At 43.0% G+C, this 13,600-nt stretch overlaps 1 protein-coding gene across 1 annotated transcript in view; it reads right to left on the bottom strand.

Annotated features, from left to right (window-relative positions):
- Positions 1 to 13,600, bottom strand: part of eys (eyes shut homolog) — a 334,776-nt gene that overhangs the window by 160,188 nt on the left and 160,988 nt on the right. Inside the window, exons 28-30 of the mRNA XM_072669909.1 lie at positions 7,978 to 8,177; positions 2,389 to 2,513; positions 665 to 789 (exon numbers count right to left, since the gene is read on the bottom strand). Coding sequence (XP_072526010.1) covers positions 665 to 789; positions 2,389 to 2,513; positions 7,978 to 8,177 — 450 coding nt within the window. The remainder of the gene's footprint in view (positions 1 to 664; positions 790 to 2,388; positions 2,514 to 7,977; positions 8,178 to 13,600) is intronic.

The raw sequence follows: 13,600 nt of genomic DNA, 5'->3' as shown, positions 1-13,600 counted from the left end.
TGCTAACCAGAAAAGCATGAGCAGAGTTTCGGTGGATGCTCAGCTGCCTATGGAAAAGTCTGTTGGAAGTCATGGCCGACTTGTTTAACGTCTCCCTCTGCTGGCCAATGTGCGTCAATGTGCAAGGGCTAAGCTCCACCCTTCACCTGAGACTCATCTCCAGCACACAGGTGCTGTCTATGATTAGACTGATTAGGACTCCTCCTAAGCACCTCAGTTTCCTGGCAGTGTTCTGGGTGAAGTCACTGTTTCTTTACCAATCTTGGTTGACCTCTGCTTCATACTGTGACCTGCATTTCCTGACCTCTATGACCCAAATGCTACAGTCTGGTCGGTTTGCTCTGGCCTTAACCATTCCCGACTGACAAGAGCTAATCAGATCAGCTCGAGAAGTCTAATATTAGCTAGTTGTTGACCACATTAAATGATACTGGCCAGCAATACTGGTTGTTAGACTGTTTACCTCTATAAGATCAGCACCACGGACAGTTCACTGACACTGGCCAGGAGCGGGCAGTTTTAGACATCACCTGAGGGATAATAAATAAACAGCCACTGCGATGCTGCAAAAGTGACGAAAAAAGGCAAAACAAATATTTGTGAGCAATAAACGCTGCCAGGAGACGAAGAGGAAGGAAGAAGAGGAGGAGGAGGAGAAGCTCACCACAAATCCGGGCCGACAGAAACAGGTGTAGCCGTGGCCCGGTTCGTTCTGGATGCACATCCCCTGGTCGCACGGCTGCGGCAGGCACTCATTAATGTCATCCTCACAGTGAAGGCCTGTCCAACCTGCCAGGAAGAAGATGTTAAAAAAAACTGAGGGAAGAAGAAAAACACAGAGTGACATGCTAAGACCGCACCAGTCAACTTCCCCTCCCTCTCGCGCTCTCGCTCCACTTTCGCTCCTTTTTTCCCCACTCTGAAGTGAATATCAATCGTGTTCCTCCATATTGATTTGCTTCGCCTCTTTCGCAGGAGCATATGCACTCGCGAAGAGGGCTGAATACATTTTAATGCTCTTGCAGGATTGTGTCTGTCTCTGTAGCCTTGGAGAGCGAATTACTCCCGAGGGAAGGCTGAGCGGGGAGGGGGGTGGGTGTGGGTAAGTGATTTCTGAACAACCAAAAGGAAAAAGAAGCGAAGCTGGGGTCTTTAGTTAACCTTCGTTTGTACTTTAGCTTGTAGACCGAAGACGACATCTAAACATCTACAAAACTGACCAGCAGCATCATAGCACTTCCTAAAGATCATAACTGGCTAGTTGGATCGTGGCAGTGGCGAGCAAAACAGCCCGGATTGAGTCCTAATAATCAATACTTTCGACCTATACACCAATCAGCTATAACATGAAACCCCCTGGCTGATATCGTGCCAAATCAGCTCAGCTCTGACCCGTTGAAATATGGCCTCCACAAGACTTCTGAGAGTGTTCTATGAGATCCTTTAAGAGCTGTACGTTGTGAGGTGGGGCATCTATGAGCATCAATGAATCCGAGGTGCCAACAACCCCTTTGGCTGTCCTTTCTTGGAGAACTTTCTTTTTTTGGTAGGAACTGACCACTGTATACTGGGAATCCCTCCACAAGACCTGCCTGATGTTTAATGATGATGATGAAGATGTTCTGACCCAGTCGTCTAGAAGAACCAGACGTCCCAGTTTGGTTCTTCTGCCTGGCCATTTCTCCTGCTTCAACACCTCCATCACCTTCAAGAACTGACTGTTCTAGGCTTGCTGCCGAAAATATCCAGATCATCAGCAGATCATCAGTGTTCTTCACGTCACCTGGCAGTGGTTTTAATGTTATGGCTAATCAGTGTATGTATGTATGTAATGGAAACTTGGATACCAACAGTTGGCATTACAGATGGTCTGGATAATCAGTGTTTTACTGACTATATAAAGCATGGTACAGCATTTACCATTTACCTGATTTAGTTTTTTGACACAGTTGGACAGATCAGATTTTTTTAGACCAGTGTGAACCCAAAAAAGGATCTTTTTAAATCGGAGTTACATGTGATACTGCAACATCCAGCATATTACAAACCTATAAAATATATAATATATAAATATATAAAAATAAGTAAGATACTATTGTGGCTCAAGTATCAGGATAATACGAGGTCACAGGGCCTTTGGCAACTCTAGCGCCACCTCATAGCGCCATCAGATTTGTTTCTGGTAGGTTTAAGGCTCCAGTTTTAGCTGCCTATAAGATTAAAATGTGGTCATAATCATATCTAAAAATGTATTCTGTTCAAAGTCAGCAGCAGCAGAGATCAGCAGAACTTGCCCCTCCGACCCAGCAGAAAAGCGAAAGTCATTTGCGAAGCTGGCTGCAGGACTGCGTGGCTGGATGAATAGGAATTCAAGCAGGGGTTGCTCACCTGGTCGACAGTGGCACTGGTAGCCATTGACGAGGTCTTGGCAGATGGCGCCGTGAAAGCAAGGCTCCGAGCAGCACTCGTTCACGTCCACCTCACAGAAATCCCCCGCGAAACCTGCTGGACACCTGGTATAAAGAGAAGCTGCCTTTAAACACTGCAGAAAAAACAACATCGGCCTGTCAAAATAAAGTCTCCTCTTGAAAGAAGGATGATAAAGAGTGGTTGCGACTTGTCGTGCCATAGCCTTGAGCCTGCCAGAAACAGCTACCGTTTAAAAAAAGAAGGTGGGGGGAATGGAATTGAAGACATATGGTCATGTAAGCTTGTGGAAACTGTACCTCCCAGATGGTGCTCAAGCTGAGAAACACCTCATTAGTGAAAAGTTTGTCAGAAAACAGTGAATATTAAAGCAGCTCCTCAAATTATTAAGATGGTTTTCAATTATCTGACTGCACATGACAGACACATGGGTGTTCCTTAGTTGACGCAGGCTCTGTGTTAGCAGATGGGCCATGATGTACGGAATGAAGGCATCTGTACTTGTGTCCAGTCAACGAAATGACACTATGTTGACTTGACAAACATCACTGGCTAATTCTTGAGTTCTTGAGCAAACGAATGACTTCCATCCTAACTGCTGCAGGAGGGACTGGTGTGCAACATGAGCAAAGAAAACATTATATGGAAATGTTGAAGCAACATCTCAAGGCATCAGCCGAGAAGATAAAGATTGGGCCCAAATGAGTCTTCCAAATGGACGATGACCCTAATCATACTGCCAAATTAGCTGCAAAGTGGCTTCAGGTCAACAAAGTCACTGTTGTGGAACGGCCATCACAAAGCCCTGATCTCAATCCCATAGAACATTTGTGGGCAGAGCTTGAAAAGGTGACTGGATTTGACCGGCGGTGATCTACTTTGACCAGATTCTGTTCACAGCGGTCATTAAAATGAGTCTCCAGTCTCCATCAAAAGCCTCACCTCACCAATGCGTCCATCATTTCCATTTAATTTCCATTCCATTTAATGGTATCTTCACAGAATTGTCCAGTTTAGAGGGACGGTGAGGGTTCTACAACGTGGTGGAGCAATAGATGGTTCTCAGAAAATACGACAGACTCTGTAATTCTGCTTGCCTCTACCGGTAAGGATGAGTGCATTGCACCTGTAGTTGGTCCATCATAAAGCCCTGATCTCAATCCCATAGAACATTTGTGGGCAGAGCTTGAAAAGGTGTGTGTGATCAATGTGGCCTACAATCCTGACTCGCTTACATCTGTTCTGTCTGGAGGAATGGGCCAAAATTTCGGCCAACTATTTATTGTGAAAAGCTTGTGGAAGGGTACCCAAATAGTTTGGCCCTAGAAATACAGCCCACTGCTATCAGATACTGAGAAAAGTATATAAGCCTGTGAGCTCGTAAACAAACTATCTTGGTAATCCTAACTGACTCAAAAGTCTGATTTAAGATCAGACAGTAAGAAAATATATTTTTTATACAGTGTATATAAACGTCTGGTTTTAATTGTAGGCAGTGATGTAGTATCTAGAAAATTCACTTTACCATTTACCCAATTTAGTTTTTTGACAAAATTGGACAGATCAGATTTTTTCAGACCAGTGTGAACCCAAAAAAAGGATATTTTTAAATCGGACCCTTATCACGATCCGATCACGATCCGATCCAATTATGATCCGATCACGATCCAATCCAATCACTATCCATTCATGATCTAAACACGATCCGTTCACGATCCAATCACAATCCAATCACAATCACAATCCGATCCGATCACAATCCGATCCGATCACGATCCAATCCAATCACTATCCATTCACGATCTGATCACGATCTGATCCATTCACGTTCCAATCACAATCCGATCACAATCCAATCCGACCACACCACAATCCGACCACACCACAATCCGATCACTATCCATTCACGATCTAAACACGATCTGTTCACGATCCGTTCACGATACAATCACAATCCAATCACAATCCAATCCCAATCACAATCCCGATCACAATCCGATCCAATCACGATCTGATCACGATCACATCCAATCACTATCCATTCACGATCTGATCACGATCCGATCCTTTCACAATCCGTTCACAATCCGATCACAATCCGATCACAATCCGACCACACCACAATCCGACCACACCACAACCCGACCACCATCTGACCACAATCCAATCACAATGTGCCTTGGGGGTGTTGGTACCAATCTTTCTTCATCATGCAGACAAATAAAAGCCGAACGTGATCGAATCTCCAAAAGCTCTAAATATTTTGAATATCTAGCGGCGCTACATCAGCGGGCGTATACAGAGCTGGAGGTTGGCTTCACGTGTGTCGGAGGACACAGGTGCTAGGCTTCACCCTCCTAGTGTTGGGAGCATTGCTGGTGTTAGGGGGAATTCACATGGACGGGATTGGGTAATTAGACTTCTATATTGGGTAGAAAACGGGGTACAGAAATAAATGACTGGATAAATGAAGGTGATCAATAAATAAAAACGGGATGAAATTCTGAATAAAAATGATTTAGTAGACAGATGGTCAACGTGTTATTATCATACGCACACATGAAAAATGCATTTCTACATTTTCTACATGCATGTTAATTGTGGAGGCCCAAGCACAGCTTCTACGTACATGAGGGTTTGAGGGAGGATCATGCTACACGTGGGAGGATTGTGTAGACAAGGGTGGAGGTACTGGCGGTGTAGCTGATTACATGTTCAGTATTCTGCTTGGCGAGTTTTGCATGAACCTCCTCCACCCCTTAAACCCACGTGTAAATAAGCTGTAGAGGCACAGATGTACGTCACCGTGAGCCTACCTTTCACAACAGCAGTGAGCGGCGCTTCAGCCCTCAGTGCCGTGTACGTGGGTGAGGAGATACAGTGCACTACATGCCGCAATACGTCCACAATATGTTCTTGAGATGCGAGTCATTGTTTGCCATGTTCTATTTTTTGAGCCAGAGAGTTGTATAATACAGTACACCCTTGTATAACGTCTGGTGGGAAAGAACTACACTGATTAACGCTGCTGTCTCTTCGTTACTGAGCTTGCCGTGTTCCTTTTGATCAGAGTTTGTTGACAGCTCCACTTTATCACTGCACATTTAAAACCCTGCGTCTCATAAGCATTTCACCGCAGCCTTCGTAAACTGAACGCTAATTTCCGGCACGTTGCGAGCACATATTACGGCTGCACTGAGTCACGTTCCTAATATGTCATGTCCAAATACTTATGGACACCACTTTTAAATGAAGTTGCACCTATTGATGGTGCCCCATCCAGTACTTAGGGATTAGAATTGGGAGGAGAATCATCCTCACAACATCCTGCCCTCACCAACGCTCTTGTCACTGAATGCAATCCCTAATCTCAATCCCATAGAACATTTGTGGGCAGAGCTTGAAAAGGTGACTGGATTTGACCGGAGGTGATCTACTTTGACCAGATTCTGTTCACAGCGGTCATTAAAATTAAAAATAACATTAAATGGCATTGAACGAGCAGGTGTCCCAAAACTTTTGTCCATTTATTGCATCTGGTCGTTGGCGTCCAGCTTGCTGAAAAGAACCTGATGAACCTGAAGGCCACAGGCACAAAACTCACCCTGCACTGATTCTCAACTAGGGCAAGTCGAAGACAGAGTGAAGGACAAGAGAAGGGTCAAAGGGTCAAGGCGTCCAGAACTTAGTCAAGCATGAATGTAGCCTGGCTAGGTGAGGCTTTCTGGTGATAGCTTTGCTTGTAAAGGGTTTCCTGCTGATGTAACGCTGTGCAACCAAAGGTGCCGTGTACCTGGCTGTGATGCATCGGTCAGCACTGGAGACCACACTGCAATTGTGCTGTCTTGGGGCCCTGGGTGCCATGGCTTGCAGCATGACTGGATCGGTCAGACCTCCTGTAGTAAAATGACGGCATTGCTACACCTAATCCCGTCCGGATAGGGCTTTAGACTTTTTTAGTATCTGCGGATTAATCAGAAAATGTTTATGGCCCAGCGTGACGCCTGAGATCGTGTGGAGATGAGTAGAGCTTTCAAACATGGAGAATCAGAAAGGTCGCTGCCTGGTGCAGCTTGTACTGTACTCTATAAGACATGTCAATGTTGACATGACTTATGCACCACATGGAACAGAAATACCAAGCAGACTACAAACAGTGATGAAATAAAAGCGATGCCTTCTCCAAAGTACCCTGAGGGCTTTTGGGTGCTGTTGCTAGGCGGCTGTCTCACAGTCATGCCTCAAGCTAGCTTGAAAGTCTGGGGCCAAAAGTATGCAGAGAAAAGTAGTCTGTAAGAAAGGGGAAGGATCACTTCGGTCTGCCATCCCATAATTAAGTGAGAGCCAGTAGCAGTTGTGTAATTTTAATGAACTGGGATGTAGAGCGTGCCATGTGTCTGCGGCTAAGAGCTCAAGCCTTTGATGAGCACTGACACAGCAGTGTTTTAAAAGGCCCATCATTAAAACTCTTATGTAAAAATAATAAGAATAATAATTATGAAGAAGAAAACTGAATTTCCTGAGGTGGTTGCTATGGGGTTGCTAGGTGGTTGCTGTGCAGTTCCAAGTGTTAACTGTGCTGTTGCTAAATGTTTGCTACGGTTCTGCTATGGAGTTGCTAGGCAGCTGCTATGCTGTTGCGACAAAGTTGCCATGGTTTCCCAAGTGATTGCCAGGCCATTGCTATGAAGTTGCCAGGCCATTGCTCTAACGTTGCTAGGCAGTTGCTATGAAGTTGCTAGGCCATTGCTATGAAGTTGCTAGGCCATTGCTATGAAGTTGCCAGGCCATTGCTATGAAGTTGCTAGGCAGTTGCTATGAAGTTGCTAGGCAGTTACTATGACGTTGTATTGTAGTTGCCATGGTATCCCAAGTGGTTGTCAGGCCATTGCTAAGAGGTTCCTAGGCAGTTTCTATGCTCTTGCGACGTAGTTGCCATGGTATCCCAAAGTGGTTGCCAGGCCATTGCTATGCTGTTCCAAGTGGTTGCTATGTAGTTGTGGAGTAGTTACTGTGGCATCCCAAATGGTTGCTATACTGTTCCAAGTGGTTGCTATTTCACTAATGCTGTCTGCTGTTTCCTCAGGACCTCAGAAATCTGTCTGTCTGTCTCTGCACCTGTCTTTCTGTCATGACGGGAAACAGCAGACAGCATTAGTGCTTAGCTAATCAGCAGGTCTGGACCAAGGGGAAGGAATCAATCCCCCAAGGATATTGTGTTATGCCTAAAAGGCCATAATGAGGGAGTACTGGGCAAGTTGGGATACACACCATGGTGCCATTTTTACTCGAACACACTTAAACGATCGCGCTGCAGCAGCTGCTTCATAATCATCACTCTGGCAACCCAGCAGACCTTTAATTGGAGAGAAAGGAGGCAAATAGATTGGGATATATGCTGCCCTCTTGAAAGGCCGGAATTAAGATGATGCATACAAACCCGTGATTAAAAGCGACTGAAGCTAAGACCAGATGTTTCCAGACTGGAGGCCAAAGCAATTATGGCCTTCTAGAAATCAGCCATTCTACACACGTGATCCACTCGTTCACCTGCATGTAAAGTTGGATCCAGGGCCGTCCAGGCAAGTTCCGCCGTTAAAGCAGAGGGAGAAGTTCAGAGCCTTCTGCAGACAAACGTCCAGGTCCACCTCGCACTGTTTGCCGCTGTAGCCCTCGATGCATATGCAGGCGTATTTATCCAGAAGGTCCACGCAGGAACCCCCGTTCAGACAAGGCCGGGATTCACAGTCCTGTAGATGAAACAAGAGGATAGACAAGATATCCACATGTGTTCAACAGCTGTTTGTCAGATTTGCACATAAACACTACTTATCCATTAGAAACTATGAGGCTACTGTAGCTGTAGTTTGGGGGAACTGCTTGGTTTTCCCTTATTTTAAGGACAGTTGACCAGCCAAGTCACAAACACTAGGTCTCCATTGGTCCCTTGAGGCTACTGTAGCTGTAGATTGGTGGAATTGCAGAGTTTTTCCATTACTTTAGTAACAGTCAAATCAGCCAAGACTCAAACACTGGTTATCCACAGACACTATGAGGTTATATTAGCAGTAGTTTGGCAGAATTGTATAGTTTTTCTCCAATTTCATGGATAGTTGACCAGCCAACACTAGTTCTCCATTGGCGCTATGAGGCTATTAGAGCAGTAGTTTGGAGGAAATGCATTATTCGGGAATAATCAATCGGCCAAGACGTAAATGCTACTTTTTTTAAATTGTAAACTATGAGGCTACTGTAGCTGCAGTTTGGTGGAACAGCTGAGTTTTTCCATTACTTTAGGAACAGCCAAATCAGCCAAGATACAAACACTGGCTTTCCATTGGAAATTCCACAGTTTGGTGGAATTGCACAGCTTTTTCCTTAGTTCAAGGCTAGTTGACCAGCCAAGACACAAACACTAGTTCTCATTTGGTACTATGAGGCTATTAGAGCTGTAGTTTGGAGGAAATGCACAGTTTCTTTACCTTTATTCAAAAATAATCAATCAGCCAAGACATAATGCTACTTTCCTATTGTAAACTATGAAGCTACTGTAGCTGTAGTTTGGTGGAACTTCATAGTTTCCCCCCTATTCTAATGACAGTTGACCAGCCAAAACAAAAACACTAGTTTTCCATTGTTGGTATGAGGCTATTAGAGCTGAAGTTTGGCAGAACAGCTAAGTTTTTCCATTACTTTAGGAACAGCCAAATCAGCCAAGACACAAACACTGGTTATCCACAGACACTATGAGGTTATATTAGCAGTAGTTTGACAGAACTGCATAGTTTTCCCCCTATTTTAAGGACAGTTGGCCAGCTATTAGAGCAGTAGTTTGGTGGAATTGCTAGTAGTTTTTTTTACCTTTCTTCAGGAATAATCAATCAGCCAAGACATAAACACTACTTTTCTATTGTAAACTATGAGGCTCCTGTAGCTGTGGATAGGTGGAACTGCATAGTTTTTCCCTTAATGCAAGAATAGCTGACCAGCCAGGACAAAAACACTAGTTTTCCATTGGTGCTATGAGGCAACTGTAGCTGCAGTTTGGTGCAGCTATCCCCTTACTTCAGGAATAGCCATTCAGCCAAGAAACAAACACTGGCTTACCATTGGCGCTACAAAGAAATATGAGCAGTAGTTTGGCAGAACTGTATAGTTCTTCTCCAATTACATGGATAGTTGACCAGCCAATACTAGTTCTCCATTGGCGCTATGAGGCTATTAGAGCAGTAGTTTGGAGGAAATACATTATTCAGGAATAATCAATCGTCCAAGACGTAAACGCTACTTTACTATTGTTAGCTATGAGGCTACTGTAGCTGTAGTTTGGTTGAACAGCTGAGTGTTTCCCTTACTTCAGGAATAGCCATTCAGCCAAGATACAAACACTGGCTTTCCATTGGCGCTACAAGGTTATATTAGCAGTAAATTGGTGAAACTGCTCAGCTTTTCCATTATTTTAAGGCTAGTTGACCAGCCAAGACACAAACGCTAGTTTTTCATTGGTGCTATAAAACTACATCAGCAGTAGTTTGGTGGAATTACCCAGTCTTTCCCTTACTTCAGCAATCTGTATAATCAATCAGCCTAGTTCAGTAAATCAGCAATTAGTATCAAACAAACTTAACGACTAAATCATTACACACAGAGGAAGAGAATAACAAGCACTCTACTATAAGGCATACATAAAGCATATACAAGGCATTTGGGATATGATGATTACTATGGATTGCATTAAATGGTCAGATTGCTAAAATGTATTGTTTTATTAGCCCCCAATTTGTTTTTTAATTAGCTTTAATAAGGAGACTCACTCCTCCAATCTTTTTTGTGTCTGTCTTGGCAACAACCAAGCCGATCAGTCGGTTGCGTCCCATCATTTTAGCATATGCCAAAAGTTATTATTTTGGTTTTCTACATTTTCCAAAGCAGCTAAAACTTTTTATTTTCGAGTTTTGGATGATGTCATCAGCATATGATTGTGTGGGAGGAAACTTTTTATGATTTGTAGAATGCAGAGAAATTTGGATTGGAGTTTAGATGACTTCTGTTTTAAGACAGAAGGCCAGACCTCCTTCTGATAAGCGGCCATAGGACTGAGAGATATGAATGAGTTAGTGAGGTGGTGGGTAAAAATTATGGACGGTGAAAATGGGAATTTATGACATTTTAAGACATTAAAATGAGAGGAGAAGGAAATTCAGGTATGTTCAGGTATATTCATATTTCATTCTGCTATTTTCACTTTTTATTGTTTATCATCTTCACCCTACCCCTTTTTAAGGAACAAAAAACAGCGGTCATCTGAACACACTCATACTGCAGTCATTTATGCTTTCTTAATGGTGCAAAATCAATAGAATCTGGTGTGCATAGTGCTCACTATGACAACACAGCAAATATACAGTTGCTGTATTTTTAAAACAGCAGCTTTACAGGAGAAGGAAAAAACCTTCTTAATTTTCAATGGAAGTCAATGTAAAATGATTTTTTGAGTCATTTTGGAGCATTTCTATCGGTCCATTCATTATGAAATGAAAAGACAATGTAAAGAACAACTGGACGATTCACATTATGTCAAAAAGTAAAAAACATCCAAAATTGAGACATAAGGGTTTTATATGACTTTGCTTCGGTTTGCTTACTGTGCCTTTCTTGCCTTTTATTTTAATACATTTAAATTAGTTTCATATATATGACTTATATATGATTTATTTTATAAATACATAACTAAGTAATTCAATTGTGTTCATTTAATACAGCAATTCTTTGATAATCATGTCATCAGTAATTTCAATATTTCTATAATTATAAAAATTAGAATTTCAAATATGTGTTGACTAATAGGACTTACTGGTGTACGAGACAACCGCATCAGCATTTTAATAAGACCGGCCGACTCCATCCACACTGTACTGTAACACTGTTACTCTCTGAAACCACAGCACAGTCCACCCATCCAACCTTTGCACGTTTCCAAAAAAAAAGTTCAGTTCTGTGACCGTATCCTGTGATTTACGGCAGCCTGATTAAATTATAGCCTTAATTCTAATTAATCCACCCAATCTAATAACGAATTAATGGGGAAAATTTGAGGCTTAAAGAAAGTGCATCCCACAGAATGAGTCATTAGGTGGAGAAGGCAGCAGCTAATGATTTACTCCTTAGGAAGTTCCCTCGCAGCCTTTGCAAGCAGCCCATTGTTTCATCTCCAGGGTACATTTGAGGTTGTGGTGAGTTTTAAATCAATTAGGCATTAGAGCAAGCACTTGCTTTCTAATCAGGAATGTGTACAGTGCTTTCACAACGCTTTAGCTCCCTGCGCTCGTTTTACAGGAAAGTCAATGCGGGCTAAAGCCAGCCAGAGACGCCAAGAACAAAGCACGTCATTCAAGCGTGCGCCGGCAGTTGGGTTATGATGTACTGTGTATAAGGCTGGTATTGACAGTGGGTAATGATGAATAGGAAGGTAGCGTAATTACTGTGGTATTGGTGATTGAAAAGTCCTTTGGGAGAAACACAGAACAGTCCGGTAAAGAAAGCAGAGTATAATCTGCTTCAGAACAGCCTTGCAGGTTTCGTGCAGGAGAAGTTTTCAAATGCAAATTCTAATGAACTTTTAATGGGTTTTTAGAAAGGAAACAGCAAAACATGACAGCTGTCTCGGCAATCCTTTATTAGATCTCAGCTTGTGTTAAATAACACACCCGGTACAAAAGGCCAACAGCCTTTAATACAGGATGGATCTTATAAAAGATTAGAGTTTCATTTTCTGTTCAAAAAAAAAAAAAAAAAAAAAAAAAGGTTCAAATAAGACATTTTCATCTTTACGACTTTTTCATCTGATGGCTTAAAGAAGAAAGCAAGGCCTGGTGCTATATTTCAAGGTGTCATCTTAACGAAGGTTTGGGCGATATTCATTTTTGAAAACAGTCATGTATAAAAAATATATAAAAAAAATTAGTCACCTTGAATGTTTAAGGAGGTAGTAACTTTAGGCTCCTGCAGATGGCGCTGCACAAGGACGATCAGGCTATAAATACCTGCAGGGGTGTTTGATGGGATCCATCAATTAAGAAGAGGTGGTACAGTGCAGTGAGGGTCTCATTGGATTGGAAGAGTTGCAAAGCAGATACAGTTCATGATTGGCTGAAAAGAGTGACTGTCAGCATTTGGGCGTGGCCAAAGACCACAATGTGAAGGAAGTCGCTGAATCTGCAGGTGTATGGAAGCTTACGGTCATACAGGTCTACCAGCAGTGGCAGAAATCCCTACAGTCTATAGGAAAGTCTCCATGAGGACTGACCATGAAAAATGCTGACGGTCCGTGTCCATCAACGATTCTGAGGAGACTTTCCTGTAGACTGTAGGGATTTCTGCCACTGCTGGTAGACCCGTATGACCGTAAGCTTCCACACACCTGCAGATTCAGCTGCTTCCTTCAAACTATGGTCTTTGGCCACGCGCAAATGCTCAAAATCACTTCGCCAATCAATAACATCTAACATCTTCTCAAGCTATGTATCCCGTCACTCACACAGCCCACAGGTATCAATAGCCTGATTATCCTTGTGCAGCGCCCTCTGCAGGAGCCCGAATTTACTACAACATAACCACCACTGTGTTCATCATTAGAACATCTCAAAAGTTCTCCTCATGGAGTCTAGTATTATTTAGAGTTCTCCTCAGGTCAACACCTGGTTTGGTGGTAAATCAGGGCTTAATGATGGTAAATCAGGTGAGCTGCTGCTGCTGCTGCTGCTGCTGCTGATGGAGTTGAACACATCCTCCATGCTGCGCTGGCTGGACTGGGGGGCGTCCAGGAGAAACCTCCTCAACTTTCAGTGCAGGAAGTAACTTAAATCTCCAGAATCCTCAGTTCAACTGGATCATAAGTCCACATTAAACACACTGTAAAACTGTACTTTAGTAAAAATATAGGCCCAAACCCCCACAAAAGCTGCCAGAGTCTCAAATTATTCACATACTTGAAGTGATTTTATTGAGGACCTGTAGGCTGTAACAGCCTGGGATGTCTAACATAAACTGAAGTGGCTTTATTAACATTAATGTACACAGTGTGTGCGCGCGGTGCAGCTGAATTATGTAAGGAAACATAAAAATCACATTGGTAATGGCCCATAACCCATTTTAAAGATTAGATTGGGACCCT

The sequence above is a fragment of the Salminus brasiliensis genome, chromosome 24 (genome assembly GCF_030463535.1).
Source record: "Salminus brasiliensis chromosome 24, fSalBra1.hap2, whole genome shotgun sequence".
In the NCBI taxonomy this organism is placed as follows: domain Eukaryota; kingdom Metazoa; phylum Chordata; class Actinopteri; order Characiformes; family Bryconidae; genus Salminus; species Salminus brasiliensis.
Note: the sequence above shows the minus strand (reverse complement) of the source record. Positions and strands in the feature narration are given on the sequence as shown.